Source organism: Saccostrea cucullata, unplaced genomic scaffold, assembly GCF_032062105.1.
Source record: "Saccostrea cucullata isolate Sc308-1 unplaced genomic scaffold, CSIRO_AGI_Scuc_v1 ctg519, whole genome shotgun sequence".
Taxonomy (NCBI): domain Eukaryota; kingdom Metazoa; phylum Mollusca; class Bivalvia; order Ostreida; family Ostreidae; genus Saccostrea; species Saccostrea cuccullata.
The window spans coordinates 256,037-280,240 of NW_026929476.1; the positions used below are offsets into that span (position 1 = coordinate 256,037).

At 31.6% G+C, this 24,204-nt stretch overlaps 1 protein-coding gene across 10 annotated transcripts in view; it reads right to left on the minus strand.

Annotated features, from left to right (window-relative positions):
- Window positions 1–3,627: 3,627 nt before the first annotated feature.
- Window positions 3,628–24,204, minus strand: part of LOC134280981 (coronin-2B-like) — a 39,935-nt gene continuing 19,358 nt past the window's right edge. For 2 of the 10 annotated variants that reach the window (XM_062763432.1, XM_062763431.1), the window contains exons 4-19: window positions 22,343–22,402; window positions 20,392–20,586; window positions 19,249–19,365; window positions 18,845–18,994; window positions 17,019–17,183; window positions 16,428–16,553; window positions 15,888–15,992; window positions 15,673–15,769; window positions 15,242–15,354; window positions 14,918–15,031; window positions 14,586–14,642; window positions 14,019–14,206; window positions 13,298–13,424; window positions 11,670–11,774; window positions 9,251–9,340; window positions 3,628–7,242 (exon numbers count right to left, since the gene is read on the minus strand). In XM_062763432.1, the coding sequence (XP_062619416.1) occupies window positions 7,084–7,242; window positions 9,251–9,340; window positions 11,670–11,774; window positions 13,298–13,424; window positions 14,019–14,206; window positions 14,586–14,642; window positions 14,918–15,031; window positions 15,242–15,354; window positions 15,673–15,769; window positions 15,888–15,992; window positions 16,428–16,553; window positions 17,019–17,183; window positions 18,845–18,994; window positions 19,249–19,365; window positions 20,392–20,586; window positions 22,343–22,390 (1,956 nt within the window). In that variant the 5' untranslated portion in view covers window positions 22,391–22,402 and the 3' untranslated portion in view covers window positions 3,628–7,083. Of the gene's footprint in view, window positions 7,243–9,250; window positions 9,341–11,669; window positions 11,775–13,297; window positions 13,425–14,018; window positions 14,207–14,585; window positions 14,643–14,834; window positions 14,875–14,917; window positions 15,032–15,241; window positions 15,355–15,672; window positions 15,770–15,887; window positions 15,993–16,427; window positions 16,554–17,018; window positions 17,184–18,844; window positions 18,995–19,248; window positions 19,366–20,391; window positions 20,587–22,342; window positions 23,158–24,204 lie in introns of those variants that run through there. The other 8 variants (XM_062763435.1, XM_062763434.1, XM_062763433.1 and 5 more) reach the window with 7 other exon arrangements.

Genomic DNA, 24,204 nt, shown 5'->3' on the forward strand with positions numbered 1-24,204 from the left:
CAGAAGATGAATATTTCCTGGGAAAAAACAAAGATGCAATTTATACATGTGTGTAGACTAGGGATGTCAACGAATATTCGAATATTCGAATATTCATTCGATGAGTTGATATTCGAATATAAAGAACAATATGCGGTATATTGCATATGTTTGCCCCCACAAAAGTCAAATTTTGAAAACTTCCTGAAATGTGCTGAATTCAATAAATTGTACGAGAAATATAAGTTAACAGAAAATATTATAGATCCAGAGCAGTGTATTCACAATTTCTGTTTTTATGACGTCACATACTAGTCCGATTTTATATCCTTTTTCAGAAAGAGGACAAAATGGACAAAATTTCAACAATTATAGCTTTAGAATTTATAGAGCGCATGTGTGTTCAGGAACAATATTGACATATTTCATTGATATTATCATTCTACACATTATATCAAAATATTAATCCTGAACACACATGCGCTTGGTGACTTTCATTTAAAATATCGACGAAATATGTACATTTTTCTGCAAAATTCATAAAAAACTGAAATTTACGTCATATTTGTGACGTCATTACGTACATATGACGTCATTACTTATGAAATTATTCAGTGCTTTGAAGTCAGCATATACTCCTCTGTTTAAGGACTTAATTAAATATTACTCCATCAAAGTTTGATTTGGGGGGGCAAATGTTGGTTAATACCGCATATAGTTCTTTATGATTCGAATATTCGTTTTTAAGTGTACAAGCATTTTAAAGAGAGAAAACCCTAGCAAGTCTTATTAGAAATTGAATCAAAGTACAAAATTAAAAGACACTCCTCTTAGATTACCTTAAAAGTTTGAATAGTGTATCTATTAGAGTAATTTGTTCACTTAATTAGTGGTATAATAGTGCCCAGTACTTACTATTAGCTTGTATTGTTGTTAAGACACAGCTTAACAGTAAACACATCAATCCCTTGTTTATATAAATATCATTAAAATAATTATCAGGAAATTAATTCGCAGAAGATAATTGCTTTTAATTTTTCTCCGTTAGATAATTGTTCTGCTTGGTATAAATTTGTAGGAGTTATGAGTGTAGAATATAGTAAGACGATCAATTAAACTGGAACATACCTAAGAATCTTTGAATTTTCAAAAAAAAAAATTACATTTTGGATGTATACTCTTCATAATGATAATTTAAAAAAAATGTATATAATTTCGGTGCATTTACCAAACTCTACATGTCCATTGAGTTTGTATTCCAAAATAATGCATAAAACCTATACTGCTTAACAGGAGAGTGAAGATATATATTGTATAATGCAAGATGTATTTATTTCATCGAATATTCGAATATATTCGAATACTCCTATCGAATATTCGAATATCAATTATTGACAATTTTGACATCCCTAGTGTAGACCTATTTGATTCCGAGTGTTCACGTGAAATATTACCATTGTTGAACTAAAACAACAGAAGTATATACGCTACTAACACTACATCGCCTAAATGATGAGTGCAAATTGGAAATAACTATATTTTGGGGGTTCATAGTAACTCTTTACTTGACAAAATTCTATATTTCTTTATTAACTGTGTTTTATATTATATAGGTATATTTGTCTGACTTTTTTTTCACAATCTACCATACTTACTTCAACATAGTCATTTAATGTGCCTTTAAAGCACTTAACTTGTTAATTGAATTTTTAGAAAACTTGGAATTTTTTTTACACACTAAAGACAAGTGAAAATATATTTGACCACCAAACAAATGTAAGTTAAAGGTTTATCTATTGGTATTATTCCAGATTCGAAGTGCCATATACCTCTAGTCGGACTACCCCTATAGGGGTCATGATTTCGACAATTTAGAATCTACACTATCCAAGGATGCAAAATAAAATTCAACTTTTCTGGCCCTGTGGTTTTTGGGAAGAGGATTTTTAATTTCTTTTCTTATATTTATCGCGATGTACAACTGCGAATCCTTATTGCGGCCCTTCACTACAACCGGGGGTAATAATTTTAATGATTTAAGCTTTACAGTACCCCAGAATGTTTTCATATAATTTTTGGCGGCTTTTCTGGTTCAATGGTCCTTGAGAAGAAAGTTAAAAAAAAACAACTTCTATATTTCAATGTAAAATCTGAATTCCCAAATGCGCCCCCCCCCCTTGCCTGGAGGGGGGGGGGTGTCATTTGAACAATTTTGATTCTTTACTACCCCAATATGCTTCCACATACGTTTCAACTTTTCTTGGTCAATGGTTATTGAGAGGATTTTCAAAGATTTTCTTATATATCTTAATATAAAACTTGAATTTCCTTTGATGGCATCACTCAACCCCCAGGGTCAACATCTTAAGAATTTCAAATCTACACTTCTAGAGGATGCCTCCATGGAAGTTTCAGATCTTCTGGCTCAGTGGTTCTTGGGAATATTATTATTTTTTCTTAAATATTTGAATGGAAAACTTGGATTCCTTATTGTAGCTCCGCTCTTCCCTGTGGTTTTTACAATTAACTTGCCCAGTGGATCTTCAGAAGAAGCTTTTTGAAGATTTTTCCTACATATTTCAATGATTCTCTATCGTGGCCCCATTCTACCCCAGGGGTCATTATTTGAACAATTAAGTATCTACATGTACATTGCCACAGGATGCTTCCACATTAAGTTTCAGCTTTCCTGACCCAGTGGTTCTTGAGAAGATTTTAAAAGATTTTTCCTATATATTTCAAGCAAAAAATATCTTAAAAACACCTTAACACAAATTCTTCAAGATTACTGAATGATTATAAAACAAATGATTATTCAATGTGTACATAGTTAAAGAGAAAAAGCTGAAGACAAAACTATGATATGGATACTTCATAATTTAAGATTCTACAGTCAAAACTCATGTTCACAGATCTATAATCTGGTAAAAGTGAAAAAGATATATCTAAACAAATTCAAAATAATTTTACTCATTGCTACAGGCCTAGAACTCCTATAATCACAATTCTATATCACTACAATGTTTACCTGACCAAAAACCACACTTCCAATCTGTGAAAACTATCAGAAACGCCCACAATATATTTATACATGTACATATCGCCATCAACTCAACTTGAACACGTCAAATGCTGACTGGCGTTTTTCATGCTAATTTTAGTCCATTACTTACACACTGGCTTGAGGACGGATTTTTTCCCGCCATTTCCCCGTCATGATAAGGAGCACAAGGCGGTTGTGACCGGTCGGCAGGGGATTTCACAGCTTAAATACTGTTCGTTATCTGCCTATATTTCATTGTTGAAGTTTTCAAAATCATTTAACAATCCATTCATCAATATTTTATCAGGTTCTGTAGAAATTCTTGTTTAACAGGGTTCATATCTATAAGACCTTATGTTAACATTCGTGTCCGTCACTCATTTATATACTTTTACAGTGGAACCTATCCTCGACATACAATGGATATGCCGAATTTTACTTGAATATCTCCAATCCTCATTTACTAGTATCATGAAATTCATGTTGTCTCCCAATCAAGTTTTAACTGTGCTTCAACAATCAGTCATTTTAGAGAAAAAGAAAACATTACTGTCTTTATTAGTTTTATTGTCATAATTAAACAATTATGAAGCAAAACACTTTGAACAATATTGTGTAAAATATGTATGCAATCAATAGTCATCTATTGCAAAATTAAACAAGTCAGTGTAAATCAGTTTTATAATGACATGGAAATTAAATACGAATCTGCTGTACATTTTTCAATTGGTTAAGAACTAGAAAATGTTTATATAACTTTGTATATTTTTTCCAGACATTTTGTATTCAGTAAATCCAGAAAAGGACATTTTTTCTGTTTTTTTACTTCCTTTTTCAAATTTATGTTCAATAACATCACATCTGCCTTTTATAGGCAAAAAATCGAAAAAACAAAACAAAAAAACATTTAATGTCTAGTTTAAGGAATTTTGACACTATATATACATGTTCATAAAACAGCATTTTCCATAAGCATAAAATTTTATTGTTAGACTGTAAAATGAATTCCACATTTATTGGCTTAAACTAAATCTAAAGAACGTCTCTATATCTTAACTTCCTGTATATATTTTGATTATAGTCCAATGGTACACGATATAAAAATTGCATAAATTGTGATGCACAAGTCTCAATCATTATCTTAAAATCGAATCCTTTCCTAATGCCTGTTTTGGATGAGACTAATTTACTAATTACAGGATTAAAGGAAAAAAAAATCAAATCTGACATACATGTAAATATATATATTTTTTAAATTTGAATAAAAACTAAGGCTCAAATGCAAAAAAAAAAAAAAAATACAAAATTTCAAAGACTTAAAAATTGATACTACAAACCATTAAATAAATGATAATTGTCAAATTGAGACAGATCTTAAAATAAAGAAATATTAGCCAACGCTTGGACAGAGATTCTAATACATGTACAGTGAAGATACATGCATATATTACATTGTCTTATATGAAGTACCGTTAGAACATGTATAGTAAAAAGGAATATATGAACTACTATTTTAATTCAATGCAAAAAAAAGTTCTAATCTGTATATTTTTGCTACAAGTTAATTTAATTTATGAAATGCCAGCTACCCGGCACACAAAATCAATTATAATATTGTACAATAGCTACATATAAGTTAATTTGGTGTCCATATAAAGAAAATAAATAAAACTAATAAAGAAATGATTAACTGGAACAAAATTAAGAAGATGTAAGAAATATTATTTCTCAAAAATTAAACACTTGTCTATTTATTACCGAATAAGAAAAGAGAATGTCCTTATACCGATACCTCTCGGAAAACACACTTAAAAAAAATGGATGTTATGATGTATGTAGACATCAAGACAAATTCTTCAGAATTACTAGAAAAGAGTTTAAGATTACAGTTGGTTAGGGTGTATTTTGTTGCCAAAGACAGGTGTATGAAAACAAAACTTGATAAGATATCCTTTACCCCAAACTCATGTTCACAGATCTTTATTTAAATCTGGTAAAATCAGAAAAGAAACACGCTCATATCTTAACAAATTTATAAAAAAAAAATTCACTCTGATTTCAAGGTACAGATCTACTAGAACTTCTATAATCACAATTCTGAATCACTACGTTAACCTGACAAAAAACCACACTTCCATCCTGAAAAAAATATCAGAAATGCCCACAACATATTTATATTTACGGCATCAACTTGAACACGTTAAATATGCACCTGCAAATTAAATGTCCATAGTTTTTTTCTAACTATAATGCATTGATTTAAATTGATTGGAAGCCTTTATCACCTTAAAACATGCGAAGAACAAGCTGAAATGATTTTAATACTAACTTAATGGTGAAAATCAGAGTTTGTGCAGATATGTATTGCTGCAGAATCAATTTTAAAATTGTAAGCACTATTATGTCAATAAATGCACATGGCTCTGTATATGTTAGCAAGTTTATATTCATCTGAAGTACAATTAGCGTCCTCTATAGTGTAAAAAAGAACACTCAAGACGAAACTGACAGGGATTTGTGAACTAGCTATTGTCAGTGTGTATTTTGGTAGCTTGCTGTGTTTTGACCTCAGAGCATCATGTTCTATGCTAGAAAGGCGTAAAAATTGTGCTCAAATATTATAAAGTGAGTTTCTCTTACATATGATAAAAAAATACTGATTAAAAAGCACATCAACAATGTATAAATTTAAATACAGTGTATAATCATAAAAATCACAGGTTAAGTACAATGAAGCACTGTTTGCACAACCAACTATTCAGGTGTGCTGTACATGTCATGATAAAGAAATGCTAGGATAATGTTTTTTTCAGTTATATAAATGTGAACAGCTTTATTGAAAACAAAACCAGTGTTATCATTATAGATATAATTTAATAAAATTTTTAAACTACTTCATGAATACTTCTGAACGTTGTCAAAATTATTTCAAATTCCAATCCACTTTTCAAAATTTGTTTCCCCTTCTTATCTTAACTTCCTGAATCTATAAGTTTTTTTCTTGGCCCCGCAAACTTAAAGAGGTTGGAATGTATTTGTGGAATAATTTTAAAAGGAATATTTTAAAGCAGAACACATAAAAAGAAAGAGCACTAAAAATTGGTAATGTATTGTGTTACTTAACTACATGTAATTATTGATTCCGAGGTTAACATATATAACATATGCATTTTAATATATACATTTACATAAGAAAAACACCTGCACTTTCCAAATGCAACAATAAACATGTTCATATAAAAAGCAAAAGTAAAATCTTCACAAAAGGTTTATGGAATGCACATTCATATATTTTAACAATATCACTTGTTTTGTAAATGAACAATTTTCCATAGAGAATCAGTTCGTTTTATTTGCAGGATCAACCTGGAAATTGAAATCACTCTTCATTTGATGATCATGTTATGTTACAAGAATCAAATCTTGTCTTAAGTTTGATGTTCACGTTACAAAGATCAATCCATTTGTATCCTATGTGTCTAATGTCATGCCATCTACATGTACAACTTCCCTACAAATAAGGTTCTTCAAGAAAACAATAAAAGCCATACTAAATTTTAAAAGTTCTACATTTCAATGTTAACTAGTTTATGTCATTGCACAGCTTCCATAAAATATCAGGCAACACGTCACAGTGCAACACACTTTGACTTGGCTATTCAAATGTCTGCTCAACTGTCCATTGAATATATATGCTCCAGTGTCCATTGAAATTGATTGTCCCTTTTATGCAGAAAATGAACACAATTCAACCAAAACCTTCAATAACTGATCCAAAGAACCAAATCTCTGTCACCTCTGAAGCTCTACTGCTCATAACACTCAATAAAACCAAGGTACATTGCTTTCCTATACATGTACATAGCCTGGATCCATAAAACAGAATTGCACACACTCGTACTGGCAGGAGTAATATAATGCAGAAATAAGGACTAGCATATAATATACAGACTTAAGGTGGCCACAGTCATTAACAGTGACTTTAGCCTGGCCCTTTGTCGTCCCTCTTGACTGGTAACTTTAACAGTGATATCTATACAGACTTTTAGTGGCCACTGTAGTTAACAGTCACTCTGTCCTGGCCCTGTATCATCTCTAGTAACTGGTAGCTTTAACATAGATATCTCTTCCTCTAACTGCCTGATCCTTTTATCCTTCAGGGATATCTGCTCCTTTAGGCTATATATCTCTTCCAGCTGTTTGAAATAGGCCTTTCTCAGCTAGGAATATAAACATAGGAAAATAAGTTTATAATGCAATGTATCAATTAGGTTGACCTGAAAGAAGGCAAAGATTTTTATATTGTTTTGAAGAATTAATACGCATCAATTGTATACGTGAATTACCCTTGTGTAAATAGTATCAAAAATTACTAAAAATCAATATGTGTCAACCTAGATTAAATTTTCAAATCTTCCGATTAAAAAAAAAACTTCTAGCATTGAAACAGGCCTGTATAAAGTACCTAATTGTATGCCTATCTTAATATGTTATTTGGCAGAATATGACATAGAAGACATAACATACTACATTATGCAACAACTGCATACAGGCCAACAACATCGATAGCACTAGCTGCAGAACTGTCATGTTATGGTTTTGTTATACGTTGACCATAATGCTACAGGTCCCCTAATGCACAAAAGGTGCAATATACGGGGCAAGATTTTTTGCGCACTGTTTTGGAAAATTTCTCCCCTTTCCAACATTGGTAAATCAAATACTTTCCACCCCCTAATTCCAGACACATTCTTAGACTCTAGACCAAAATGTATATTTTATCCTCCTTTCAACTCTTTATAGTTGCCTCTACTGTGCGCAAAGAATCTTGTGCCGTAAATTACACACTTCTTTACATTACAGTATCTGTAGCGTTATAGTCAAAGACTAAAATACAAAACCATAAGGCTGCAGTTCTGCAGCTGAGATAGCACATTCCCTGTTAGTAAATCTTGGTTACACATGGATGAATTTACACCACAACCTAATTATATGCCACACATGTAAATACAAGTAAATACATGCTGTTGGAGATATCAGTCAGAACAAAAGATTTTCTTTCTGGACAATTTTTTTGCTTACTTACCTTCAACATAGATCTAATAAATATAACTAAACAGTCCAACTTGCTTTTAAGAACTTCCTGAGTCGAAAGAAGTCTTTTGAATTCTTCATGTCCCTCCCCACCCCCACCCCTCGTTTTTTATTTCTGTATGTGAGGATAACTGTACCCCGACAGGAATACATTTTTCTACAGTCCCAATGACCAATTAAGATGCTATAATAGGACAGTTGGTAAGCTCTCTGTGAACATTAAAGGACACTCAGATTCTTTTTTATGCTTAAGATCCACAATTAAAAAAAAATTAAAACAATAGACATTGCTAATACGTCTTTGAAAGGTAACTGATAACTGTCTAGTATATAACTTTGACTTTGCAAGTATTAATCTCTTGAACCACCTTATTTTTAGACTGTATAAGTAACAGTTCTTTTTTTTTTTGTCTTACTGATGTAAGATCATCAAGATTTGTTTTTATTAAAAAAAAAGGAATTTCCTTTTTTAAAGATTTGAAGATGTATACTGAATGAATATGTGTTAAAGTATCTGTACTAGTTTTCATGCAGTGATATATAGACTATACTATTATCAATGTAAATATATACTTCATGAGATGACATGCACAATACGGGATTAAAAACTTTTTTTACTTTCAAAACAGTGACATGGCATTAATATTGTTTATATGTATTAATTTACTACTGGTACATGTACACCTCTAGCTTTTAATTCACTGCACACGCAATCATTCTAAACTCATCACATCATCATCATCAACAAAGCCTGTTTTAAAAAGAAAGCTAATTTTCCTTCTGTTTTTACTTTTTCTTTTAACAATAATCATACACAAATTAGGGGAATTTCGAAGAAAAAAAAATGTAAATCAGGTTATCTGATTGTTTGATCTAAAATTGAAAATGATTCTGATTGAATACACCATGGTCTACAATAATACATTAAGCATCTCTGGGTATCTTTTTTTTCCCAGAGGGTAGGATAAAAGGGGAGATAAAAAAGGAGGATAGAATGGGGAGATAATCAGGCTTTGCTGCTATAAGAAACTACCATTTATTGCATCACTCTCCAGTCATTGTGGGAAAAAAAGGAGGGAAAGGTGTAAAAAAAAAAACAGCAAACACTTGGTTAATTACCAACTAACTACCCACCTCTGCCTCGTTTGGTGGGGAGTCCCCAAACCACAGCGGTGATACGGGGGTTTGTGGGGCGGACCACACCTTTTTCACGTGAGTTACACTCTACAAAGCACAGAAAAACAGTTGCCAGGGCAACCAAAGCAAAATGAGTACATAATGGTGAACACACAGAAGCAAAGAGACATATAAATAACAGAGACAGGGGGAAAAGACAAATTATGATATGGATTTTGTGATTTCTGTTTTGGTTACATATTGGTAAATCAATTAATAATTTTCATCGTCTTATAAAATTAAAGGAAATGTGCGAAAAAAAATAATTTTCCTGAAAGTAAATTTGCACATTGAACTTTCCGTATATAGTGTTTCTTTTTTGCATACAATTATTTTCCATAATGTATTTACAAAATAACTTTATATTAAGTTTTTTGATAATTTCAGAAAAAAAAAAAATTGTGAGTTTCACCTCATTAACTTTATATGATGTTGAAAAAAAATTAAAAAGATATATTTCAGTTTAGTCTATTTCATACCACCATGGCAAATGCATACTAACATCAAATCTACACATTCACAAAACCCATATCAAAATCAATGGTGAAAAATACATAATACTAAAGTGTAAAAGGAAATAATATATTAAATATACTACATATATCACAAATACAGTATTAATGCTATATTGCTAAATTACTCATCTATGGTTCTAAATGAAATATCTGAATGAGGAAACCCCGGTATATTTATACTTTAAAAATAGATTTACTCTGGATAAATTTACACCATTTAGTCCTGATGAACTGAATTGTGGCTACAAGGACGGGAAAAGTCACTGAATTGTGGAGCTCTGCCATTTAGTCCCATTTCAGTACACATTCCGTCACAAATCAGTTTAATGAATGAGAGATTGGTTTTCTTCCTTTTTTGAGGGGGGATAACTTAATTTAAAAAAAAAATAAAAACAAATTCAAAAAGAGTAAAATAAAGAAAAAACGATTTTTAATATAAGGGAAAGGGTGGAGTGGGGTGAGTGTTATTTGATCAAAATCATATTCATTTGGAATTACTCAGTTTTGAAACTGCAATTCTGAAATTTTACAGATCATGTGGCTTGATGGTTTCAAGTGTACTACTTCAATCTTCTTTATATACATAAGTCTCTAACAAGCAATAGAAAATGACAGAAAGACAAAAATATAATAAAGAATTTAAACATCATTTCCAAATTGTCCCAGTTTAATTTTTTAAGATTTGAATTTACTGAATCTGTGTTAAAAGAAGGAAAATATTTTCTAACAAAGACATAACAAGGATTTCCTCAGCAGAACAGGAAAATTGGAGAGATTAAAGATACATTTACTACATCACATGTAAATCAATACATAAATATTACAGTGTATTATAAGTATATATTTATATTACAAGTGCTCATAATAACCAAATTATTCATACATAAAAAACAAATTCATAAACATACTAAGTTAAACACATAACAATTAAAGGGTATGTGCACTACCTCCTGTTGAAATTAAAATGATTTACTTGGCCTTTACATATATGTCTTGCTACAGATATTTATAGCAAACATTTTATTATAAGAAATTTTGATTGCATTTTTCTTTATATCATGGCATATTTTATTTTAAAAATGAATAGAAAAAAATGAACACTAGTTTTTATAAGAATCAAGTAGGCTGTATGTCATTTTATTAAAAATGTTGATGTGTTAATCTTTTAATGTCTTATAATTAGTACATGTTTATATTCTTATTACAGAAAATAGCATCTGGATAAGACAGATAATCTGATATACTTTTTGTATTAGAAATAAAATAGAATTTACTAATTGTATAATACATGATAGCAGTGGTTATTTTAGATACATATATGCAGCTTAGAATAGAAAGGATTTTTTAATTCAGCAGAGAAGTAAAGTTGCTCTAATTAACTAAGGCTGGCAGGGTAAATGTTACACAAATTTTTTTTTTTTTTGCTTCACCAGCAGTGTAAAATGCTGTACATAGCAACAAAAACTGGGTTTAATTTTAGATTATTAAAGAAATTTTTAATTAGATAGCTTTATATTAATTAGTCACCCTTTCGATTGAGTTTTATATATTTTTTAATCATTAAAGACTGATTTAAGACTGTTGTTAAAACAATGCTCAGACATTTTAAATATTTTTCAATCTATATTTTTTAAATTTTTGTTAACCCAGTAACTGCCTTATTACATTTCAAATTTACATTTTTCTGTTAAACAGGTATTAAGATTCCATCTCTAATTTTAAACATTTATTTTCTTTTTTTCCCAATCCATCTGAGCAGTTACTAGGCAAGTATGTTACAGTGTTGTTTTTTTTAAGTTCCAAACCTATATAATTTAAAATACACATTTTTAAAGGTATAAGCCATGAAGCCATGAACTCACATGACTATTTTTGTTACTATGACAACCATGTGCGGATGCATTCCCATCATCTCGTCTTATCAGGTAAGCCTCAAAAAAATCTCGACCAAATCTGTGCTGGTACATCTGTTTATATATATCGATTCCTATATTAGACCTCTAGGTATATACATGTACATTCACATATAGAATATTATTTACTCTGCTACATGTACTTGTTATCATTGCATGTGGCAATGTGCATGCACTTACTCTTTTTGCTTTTCAAATATGCATACATGAATTATGTAATAATTGTAAATGTGGTCATTAGTAAGTACTGGATGAATAAATGCACTGAATAAGGGATATTTGTGTTTTTTAAAAATTTATATACCAGGGCTTGACATTAACTTTTTTTCTTACTTGTCCATTTGGGCAAGTGACCAAGACATTTTCTTGTCTGAACTTCAACTTCACTTGTCCGAAAAATTTTTAGATAAAGATCGAATAGTTTCAATTTGAAAATTAAAATAAAGTCCATTACACATGACTTGTGCTTGATTGATTTGTAACATATTGATAAATGCATCAAACACATTTACGAAATGAAATTTAATATAGGCTTTCTGTCCTGACAATAACATAAATGTCCACAAAAGACCCTGACGACATCGAACAGTCCAAACTTCGGTTTGTATCTTCCATGACTTTTGTTTCAGTAGCATGCAATTAGTGAACTTCGATCCCGATTGAATATGAAATCAATATTGATATAGCGATACAAATCAGGATCGAAGTTTGGTTTTTATGTACATCTTTTGTCTTGAAACTACTGATAAGCTGTCAACAGTCGTTCTTTTTATTATTTTATAGATTCCCTTACATTAAAATGTACTTGTCCAATTGGACAAGTGCCCAGTTGTATTCACTTTTCCGTATTTTCTTTTCACTGGTACTGGACAAGCGGAAAAGCGTTAATGTCGAGCCCTGTATACCGGATAAGCAATAAGACTGATTATATACACATGTGCTTCAGCCTATTTATTAAATGTCAATTTATTTCTCTACGTAGCCCTTTAGTTCAACAAATAGCTTCTTTCAAAGAACTTCTTTTTAAGTGTGCCTAATAGTTATGTAAGGTTATGCTATATTCAGTAAAAGTCTTTGTATCTTATCAAGATATTCTCTTACATTTGAAAATCTCTGATGGCAGGCACATTGATTCAACAACATGAATAATGCTTTTGAATTTACATGCAGTACTGTTGAACTTCCCACATACCTAAATCATATATCTGGCTCAGTGTTTTCCCTTTATTTCAAAGAAAAGGGTAAGAGATCATGTGTAACAGGCTAGGGCATGAGGTTTATGAACAGAATCTCTGTGGACCTTACAACAAATTTTTATTTCAAAGCAGCATTTTTGTCAATTGAAGTGGTCAATTTGTCCGGTTGCCGGTTCATAGGAAAAACACTGCTGGGTCAAACTGCTTGACCTTGAGTTAATAAAGTTTTGACTGTATAAAAATATTCTATGATATAACTTGTTCACAACACACAGTAGCAAAACACTGTACCACAACATTCAACCATCTGAGATAACAACATTTTATCATGCTTTCCTAACACTGACAGAAGAGTTCCACTGTAAAGGGGAGATAACTTACATCACTTTCTCCTCCAGAGAAGCCATTAGTGCTTGGTTTTGGAGAGGAGGGGGACCAGACCTTCTTTATCGTGCTCTGATCCGCAGGACTGACAGGACCTGGGTCCACTCCATTGGAAGTGTTATCACTGAAATGCAAAATATTTACAGTTAAACTTTGTTATCTTAAAAAAGATAGAGTAAAACTCAGTTAAAATGAAGTCACTTGGACTTATGAAGTTAACTTCGCTATATCCACAATTTGTTATACCTGTATAAGGAATTTGTTAAATTTATAAAGCTGGGGATCCAAGACAACTTCACTTTATCTGTAAATTTGCAATATACCTGTTCTACTCTATTAAATGAGTTTTACTGTATAACCAATAGCATGAAAATATAGAAATAAATTGGAAGTAAAAACCACTATTTTTTTTTTAACCTTGATATTTCCAAGCAACACTTTAATTGAAGTTTTAACTCAGTCCCATTGGATTTGAGATAATAGAAAGTATTTGTATTAATCAAAATGTCTTTTTTATGTAGTCATAACAAATATTTGTAAAAATTCTAATCTCCATCACAAATATCAAATAACCATTTAGAAGAAAATGTGTCACAAGTAGGATGATTTACAAAAAGAATAATGCTTTCATAACTAAATCAAAACAAATCTTTTGCTGCCAAAGAATTCCTTTAAGACAAAAATAATTTGAATGGTTCGTTATATTCATGCAAATTACTTGATTGAGACAAATTCCTCATTGGTGCTGAGTTGTTTGATGTTCCGCAGTGAAGCCGGGATGTTTCTGTGATTGGTTACCCCGGCAGTTTCCCCGGCGTAGGGCTGAGTGGAGACACTACCCTCAGGGCGGGGCCGGTTCACAGCTTTGTATGTCGTGATGGTCGGAGCCTGAGATAAACTACTGTCCTGGAAAAGGTGGGGAAAAAAGGATGTAAAGTGTACACTTTATTTGCCTAAGGAAAAATTTGAAATTATATAGAGTCTTTAGCTTGTAGAAACTTCATGTGAAAAAGAAAATATTGATTATCCATGCATGTACAAATATATATCTATATATCTTTTGATTTAGACCTGTTTTTATAGCACTGCCAATCAAGAAATAAAATGGTTCAGATGAACTACACATGGGCTGGTTTTGTCATTCAAAATAATATACAATTAAGCATTTGTATATAATGCAATTCATGACATTCAAAGCAAATATAGTATAAATATGTCTGTAAGGTTTTTTTTTCAGGGATATTCAATGATTTAATTTGTCTTTAACCATTGTATCACTAGGTACCTTATTCTGGGCTGCTTTGGCTGTGGTTACTTTGGGTGAATTGGTTACATGTCCATCCTGAAGAAAGAATAAAAAAAATAAATACGTAAGTTGTCAAGTAACATATCAGTTTTAACAAACTTACATCATTCAAAATTCTTATACAACCATACTTTTGATATTTTTCTTGTATTCACAGAAATGTAACAAAGTTTTTCATTGACACTATCTTTTTTTCACCTGTCCAGATACTCATTCCATAAAACTAACCAGCATAGACATAAGTATGGGTCCCCTGGTTTGACCTGATATCCACCCCTGACACTAACCATAAGATCCACCACAAGACTTACCAGCATAGACATAAGTATGGGACCCCTTGTCTGTCCTGAGATCCATTCATCAGCTGACAGGGAGGGGATGAGACTAGCTGTAGGGGGGTAAATGTCTTCATGGAAAACGGAGGACTGCAATAAAAATACTATTAAGAATTGCCTTTATGGTACTGTACAAATGAATATATATTTCTCAAAATACCATTTTAGTGAAGAAAATGTAGATCATAGCGATTTGTTGGCTTAATATGCATTTAAATTACAGTTGACTGTATTAACCTTTCTAGGTACAATCATAGACAGAGGTTCTATATCATTACACAGTTACATTTCTATTTATACCTTTCTAGGTACAATCATAGACAGAGGTTCTATGAGATTCTTTGAGGCGTGTAGTTTGTAGAACCTCATCACCTCACACTTCTCCGTGTTACAGCCTCGCTTTGGCATCACACCTACAAATATATAAAGCAAGCTTTACGTCTATGGTTTAACCATGTGTACCAGCATACATGTACTTTCATGGAAAATGTTTTAAATTATGGTTATAGTTGTTATGAATTCTGATATATCTTCCTTGGTAAGAAGGAAAAAAAAATATTAAGGCAACAACTTTGAAAATGGAGCGACTACTTGCAATTCACTCTTGACTTTTGAATTTATTCTCAGATTGTTTTTTAATAGACCTATGACAATGTTTTCTAACTTTATATCCAACAAGTACATGTAAGTATTAAGGCACATGCTTGTACATTAAAGTACCAAAGACTTACCAAATCCTCTTTGAGGAAAAGATGTGATAAAGGAGTTGAGATAATGTGTGTATGGGTCCTCATCATCTATCTCAAAGTAACGAATATTGCTATCCCCCTACGAAACAATAAAACTTGTCTCTCAAAATTTTATCATGAACCTATTCAAGAATTTCATTTCAGATTGTACATAGTCTTGTATTACAATGATTTTGAGATGCATCATGAAAACATACTTTGCCTGCTAGGTACATGATTTTGGTGTCCTGGTCGTAGTAAGGTAGGATTATACTACTGGAGTTATCCATACCCTCTGTCCTCATAGGAGTGGACATGTTTTTCTGTCACAAAAAATATACATATATATAAATAATGCTTCTAACAAAGCTTTTAAAATATCCATTACACACTTAACTACATGAAATATATGGAATCTTTTGAAAACTAAATCAGATGTAGAATGTTAAATATGTAAAAATCTAATGCTATACGGGTAGAATAAGCTCTATTTTCATATAATTATATGTTGTATATAGTCTTAACCAAGTATGAATTAAATAATAGCAAACATTGTTCATGCTATCCATACTGTGCTGAAGTTGTGTACTGTGCATTTTAAGAGTTATTTCCCTTTTATTGGAGTGAAGCTGTTTATATACATTGTACTGTCAGACAGAAATTTGGATTTAAATATTTCTCCCAAGTTTTCTAGAAACTTACAATGTCCCAGACAGTGATTTCCCTGTCACAGTATTTACTGTCTACTAATAACTTACAATGTCCCAGACAGCGATTTCCCTGTCACAGTATCTGCTGTGGTATGACGTGAACACTCGCCCTGAGTCACCGAGATAGACAGCCTTCCACGCTCGCGAGCCCAGATTGTCCAGCGTAGATGTCTCCTGAATAATATATGAAAAATTTTATTACATATCTTAATTTAAAAATTTAATTATTTTACTTACAAAATAAAAAAAAAAAACTTGCATTGATTAAGATAATTGTCTTTAAGTCTATTTTTAAACAAAGAAAAGCTGGAGACCAACACCTTGAGGTTAAAATTGCGGAAGATTCTCACGTGTATTTTTAAACTAATAAGTTTCATGTCTGAAAGAAATTTGTTAAATCATTAATTTTTAAATAAATTTCTCCTTTATTTTATGAGAAAGACTGCATTTCATTATCATGGACATGTGAACATGAAAAATTGGCCTTTCAAATTCCCTGCTACATGCATGTCTCATATTATTAATCACCTTTTATGCTATTAAATTATGGTCATGTAAGACAGGTATAAGACATTGCTCTAGATCTACATTAATTTTTATTAAATTATCAACACTAATAACTAATTATTTATCCCTTACCGCTGCGACCCTGGCCATTCTGGGGTCAATCACCCGTAGTTTTTTGTCTTTACAGGACGTGGCAAACAGACTTCCCTCCTGGTTCCACGACATGGAGAAAATCGTGTTCTCGTGGCAACTGATCACGTTCACCGGCTCCGCTTGTTCTACGTTCCACAAAACACACTGAAAGAGAGAAACTACAAGATATATGACTAGATTTACTAAAGAATTTGGAATTGCAGTGTCAAGATGTGCAGACATTAAATATCTTCAAAGTCCAGGAGTTAACATTAATTTCTTTTATAGAGTAAATTGAATAATTCAGTCTTTATTTATAATATATGTAATACTATATAGACTTCCTCTTGCAACAGTGAAAATTATATACCGGTAATCAAAATAAAAAGTAATTAAACATACCAACCTTAATGTCTTACATGATGCATAATGTACAAGGTAATATTGAGTACCATATGATGAATAGTTGGCATGTGATTATCTAAATTCATGTACTTAATAATAAAAATTTGTAATTTTTGAATACTGAAATCCAAGCATATATATGAAATCTATATTGGGGTAAACAGAACATTTTGAAGAAAAAAATCAGTTTCACAAATGTCAAAAATTTCAAATTTCACTGGCCTTTTAATCATCATTTTTAAACCAATACTCAATCATAGAAGTAAACTTAATGCATATCAACAAAAATTTGACCCTTCATCAATCATAAACCTGGAAATCTAAGCCATGGGAAGCTAAAGACATGTCTTGTGGACTGTCATAAATTACGAAAGCGAATAAAATGATTGGTATCCCTTAACCATTCATCATTATAAAGCTTCTGACATTGATCACACATCAATAATTTAATGTATTGGCCCAAATTCTCATTACTAGAAATCTTGCTTATCTATCTATTTTTGGTATTTTTAGTTAGGACTCTCTGACTCCACTGATCATAAAATAAGAATACAAACTACCATTGGGGTATTTATTTATTTTTTTTGAGATGTGAAAAGACTCACAATTTCATGTTCCTATAAAAATTTTAGGTTTCTAGTGCACAAAATCTCAATATCATTCAACCTTTTCAACAATGATACAGAACCCTTGTCCTAATCTTAGCAATAATTATTTATCTATATATAAATTAATAGAAACTAAACTCTGTGTTTGGATACTAGGCTTATTAAGTTCTCTGACTGCATGCCATGGTTGCTTTGTTTATATTTACTTGACTGGCTACTTTGCATAGCATAATCTCTCTGATTGGTTACATTCCAAAAGCTCTCCTAGGCTAGTACAAGCTCTCTGATTGGTTAACTTGTACAAGCTCTCTGATGGGTTACATTGTATACACTCTCTGATTCAGGTTCCTATATATCAATTCTCTGATTGGTTACACTGTAAGTTCCCTAAAAGCTTTCTGATTGGTTACCTTTTACTAGCTCTCTGACTGGTTACCTTGTACAAGCTCTCTGATTGGTTTAAATGTAATAGCTCTCTGATTGGTTTAAATGTAATAGCTCTCTGAATGGTTTAAATGTAATAGCTCTCTGATTGGTTACCTTGTACAAGCTCTCTGATTGGTTTAAGGAGGCTGGGGGGTCAACAAATTATCCACAAATTAACCACCAGATTTAAATTTTTTTTTTTAGATATGGTATCTTAAGCTGTCAACTATCATTTGGCAAAGAAAAAATTAATACATTTTAATTTTAAAATTTGATCATGTTTGTATATCTTTATATGGAGCTCTTCTTTTAAAGGAGATAGAAATAGTCTGAAAATGGCTGCCACCCCCTAGCCTCTTTAAATGTACTAGCTCTCTGATTGGTTACCTTGTAGTCAAAGCCGGCACTGAGCAGTATATTCTCGGCTGTGGGGTGCCACTCTATGTACCCTACCCTCCTCTTGTGTCCGTGGAGATCCACCAGCCATTCTGTTAGGTTTGTCTTCAGACCATCCTCTGGGATCCTCCATAACTTAACCTAAAGATAGAAACAAATCATTATTTAATTAATTTTACTCTTCCTGAGAATTGACTGATCATAATGAATTCATGATTAACATAATGGCTTCAAAGTTACTAATGTCATGATTATGCCTGCAACTTTTAAGCAACTTGATCCATTTCCCTTCATTAACATATTAATTTTGTTACTATCAATTTTGTTTTATCTGGCATAAATATTTGAAAGTTAATTGTTGAATGTGTATAAAATATTGATTAATAGTAACTCACTGTACAGTCCTCTGATGAGCTGGCTATAATGTTATCATTGAATGGGTTAAATTTGATGTCCAGCACCACCCCAGCATGTCCACAGACGTGTGGGGTTTTAGGGTCCACACGACCACTCTACAAAACACACAAACTTCTTTATCACACTAAACAAAAATGTTCTCACACAGTGAAATTTCATGAAATACTTTAAACGAGATTTATTTTTCTTAATTGTGATTGCACAATGCGAATGATTTATCTATTCACTATCTTGTAAAGCTAAAAAAAAATCAAACAGTGGCATTTTCATTATCCATCATCATGATTGAATATGCATTGATTGCAAGTATTACATGTAAACTTCATTATAATTGATTCAATTTATCATGTTTATTTGGCAATTTATATTAATTTATCATATGTACTAGGAACACGTGCTTTTGTTTATTATGTGCTAATAAAAGCGACAGTAGCGATTGGTTAGTATTTAAAGGCCAATACCTGTAGAACAGGTGAACAGGTATTCAATTCAATCATGCTTTTAACTCATTCGAAGGCTTTGCTTTGCGACATTCACACCCACTCACCACCCTCGTTCTTCACCCTCTTACTTGTATTTTGTTTAATAAAGAAAGTTTAAAAAAAAAAAATGTTTTCATCACAAGAAAATAAAAAGTTTTGTACACAACAGATTAATTGTCAAAGATGGAAAACAATTTGCTAAGTCGCTCTAAATAATTTTATGTAAAATGGAACATAATAGTTACATATAGTCGAAATGTTCTAAAAGCATTGTGTTAAAATGCATTTTGTACTGTGATGTGTGATTAATTATTTTTTGATATATTGTAGAAGGAAGGTAGAGAGTCGGTACCATTGAAGACTTGTGTTTTGTAAATGTATACGTCTAATAAATACTGGCAAGCAAGCGCTTCCATTCCTATATAGACAAGTGTTCTTGTTTTGATTGTAAATAATTTATGTTCGTTTGAGTGAAACGAATTAGAACATAACATCAAAATATTCAATACACTTGTCACTGAGAAAAAAAGCCTTATCCACAACAAACATTAAGGATTTGTGGTAATTTAAAGTATGTGTCCTTGACTCTTTTGTATCCATTCATGGATGACCTCCGTTATGAGGTCAAAGGTCACTTACTGATTTTAATGGAATGCAAAGAAAAGATCCCCCTCCACCAGTTTCCGTGACAACAGCGAGGAACTTGGGATTGACGGCACAGAAGTTACTGTCGTGGGTGTTTCTGGTGATTTTAACATTTTCGTAACAGAGTTCTTTCTTTGGAATGCTGCCATAGATGTGCCGGTACTTGGAAGAACGAATCTTAAATGCCATCTGAAAAAATAAAATAAATCTATTTTATATAGTGTCAGTTTCCTTTTGAATTTATTTAAACTGTGTAATTCAATATCTCTTTAAGTACATTACATTCTTAATTATTATTTTGTACAGACAAACAGAAAAATTGATCTTTTTCAGTTTGAAACTTTAGAATTCATTTCTTCATCCCATCCACTTTTAATAGTTACCAATCTGTCACTCTTTGGACCAAGAGTTTAAAAGAAACAGTCAATCTTTCATTCTGATTCCTTAATACTGTACACAGGATTATTTACGCCCCGTGTTATTTTCACCTTTTCATACTCGCAAACAATTTAGACCCAATTAAATTCGCTCAATCATAGTTTTGTTCAAGAAATTATACTGTATTATTTGAATTGGCCCCGTTTTAAATTCGCCCAAATGAGGATAGGGCGAAAGGGGCAAAAATAAAACGGAGGTGAAAATTTCCCTGTATACAGTATGCTTAAGCTAAGCTGAGCTCATTTAATATCTTTTACTTAAAAGTTGTAATTTAACAAATGCAAGCTTTAACATCTTAAAAATCAAAAAAGCAACATGTATGACATTTACATCTACATGTAGTGATTCATTCTTTTCTGTCATGCTTTTGTATTATATTCTTTATCAGCACTTATTGTATGAAATACATGCTAGAGTTAATGAAAAACATTCAAGCTCAAAATATTATTAAACAATTAAAATTTTGGAGAAAAGCAAACATAAACATTTAAAACATCAGAGGTGGGATCAGGTGTCATGGAGGAGTGAACATCCCCTGTCAAACATTTACACCCGCCGTGTACTCTTGTCATGATATTTTTTTAATATTAGCATTGCACTTGAATGATGGTTCACTATGTTATACATGTACCGGTATGTCTCTTGGTTGATTTTCAAGAAAGCTCCACCTGGTTACAGTGGAATAAATTTACATCTTCAGTTTGCTGAAATTCAGTCTATTTATAGCTCTTTTCCTTACCAGAGCTTCAAGCTTCACTAAACTGTGGTGGGCTTTGGAGATTATGACATTCATTAATAATTTTTAATTTATTGTGCATTTATATCATTGAAATATGATCCCAGATAATGATCATTTGATCAAGATTTATTCATAATCATATATCTTCAAATTGCACTATTTGCATAAATTATCATCAATAATTACATCTGTGTCACAGTTAATCTTCGTCTTTATGTAGCCTTAATACAAAATATTGTTCATTATTATTATTAATAAATACATTTATTTACAATTCATACAATCAGCTGACTTGCCCATACAGGTAGATGTCTTTATTATAAGCTTAAAGGGCATCTGGTGCAATATAATTAGCCACATCATAAAGATGTCACTGGGAAAACTTATATGTTAAGCCTCGTCAAAGATTCAAAATTGATATCAAAATGAATTAAAATCTGTCAGACTTCTCAATATTCAGTCAGGAAGTTTGCACAACATGTACTGAGACCTATATATTCATGTGAAAGGTGTAAAAATTTTTAAACAATAATGCATTCATTTCAGATCCCATGCTTTAAGACTTGAAGCAGAAAAAAAACATTCAAATTGGACTTAAATTTCTTCTCCGTCATCATGGTCATGGTAAGCTAAAGCAACAGCATTCTCTTATTTGTATTCTGCCAATTGATGCATACAACATATAGCATGCATCTCCTGTCATAACCAAACATTAATTAAAGAGGAAAAAAAATAATTAAAAGCCTGCATATCATTAATGATGTCTACCTGTCTACTTTCGGAGTTTGGACTAAGGGGACAGGTGATGCTATCCATGGCGATTCACAACTAAAATAATCCCGAGAAATAATTTTAAAATCCAATAGTGATTGATTTTTCGAACCACTGGGAGAAACAATTTTGTTACTTCAGTGACATAATGTTTTATTTTGAAAACTCCCTATAACATTTCCATAATCAAAGTCGAGAAGAAAATTTTCACACCACAGCTCAGGATCAAAGGATTTGTATGTTAATTCCGATCCAGATCACTAAAATTCATCTTTTTCTCTCTAGATTTCAAAGGTGTTGGAGTCCAATTAAATTTGTCAAACCCTTATATTCTCTGAATTACAATGAAATCCATGAACAATTTGTTCCAGTGTTTATCTTGATTCCAATATTGCATGCATTAGTCTGTCATGTGATGAGAACATTTCCATGAAAACGATTTTTACATCTCACTTAATATGATTTCCACAGTACTTAATTTCTAAATGTAAACTTTGGCACTGAATTAATTTACAAACACTTAGTGGAAAAAATTAATTAAGTGCTTCCTTATTCAACAACTGAGAGAACTGTCCATAACAATTTCAGTCTTCCCACTTCCTGTGTAATATTACGGAGTTACGACATACGTAATTGCTCATCTTGCATGCATTAAGTCTGTATCTCATTATGCTGTGATATGACAGGTGAAAAAAAAAGAATGACACACACAAAATACACACATATAGGTCTGGTAGTCTATCTATCACAACTGATCGAAATCACTGTCAACCAACAAGGAACTATAAGGGTCCCCGTTTATAAAAAAACTCTTCTATGACGAGGAAACTTATATGTCTGATAGTAACACAGATAATGAAATTTATGAACATTTTTCAAGTAGCCTATAAAGTATTTCAAGTGTATTCACTTACAAGCACTACATTTGGTAAGGGCATCTCAGTCAGTGTTATGCACACAAAGTCTATACACTGTATTATAGTAAGCCCTTCCACAATTACAGCTACTTATGGACTAAGTGTTTGTTGCAACACTACCTGGTAGTCTTCTGAATGTCCTAACTATAGTGTTTCTACAGAATTTACATGGAAATGAGTGAAGTTTAACAGGATATTTAATTTTTGCATGTGACTCTAGAACAAAATTTACTGTATTATTTATCTTTTTTGATCTGCCCCAAAATCACCTATTATACCAAAATCTTAAATTTGAAAAAAAAAGAAGAGAAAAATCTAACATTTTCAAATGCCATTATATAAGGTAATCTTCAGCTCGAATTCATGGGAGATAAATCCTCATAAAGGTGTTAAATCTTTCAATTCTTTATTCAAATACGACTTTCCCAGTCATAATACCCAGACATAACACTTACACAATCAGGTGAAAGACAGGTCTAAGTGTCAAAAGGTCTGCCAGCAATGTTAAATGTTTACGGCAATTCTCAGCAAGACACGAAACAGTGAAAAATTTTGTTTAAACACAGTGAATCTTCTAGTTATACAAGTGTTAAGTTTAAAGTATCATTTAATTTCAGTCATAACATTTAACTTAATGGCTGAGACCTATTTACACAATAAAATTTGTGCTCGTAAAATTTCTTAAAATCCAGTAGCTGTCCATTGTTAATAGCTACAGGTTATATATATAGCCTTTAATTGACTTGATTTTATTGCAAATTAATTTAACATGTTTAACAAAATTTTTACAGGTATGTAAGCATAGAAATAAATAAAATTTACTATATCTGCAAAAGGGCAAATAACTCTTCAGAATCTGGAGCTGACTTATATACATTTTATAAATGTTACAGAAAAAACATCATTAAGTGTTGTTTATGAAAAGAGTGTAGGAGGATGCAC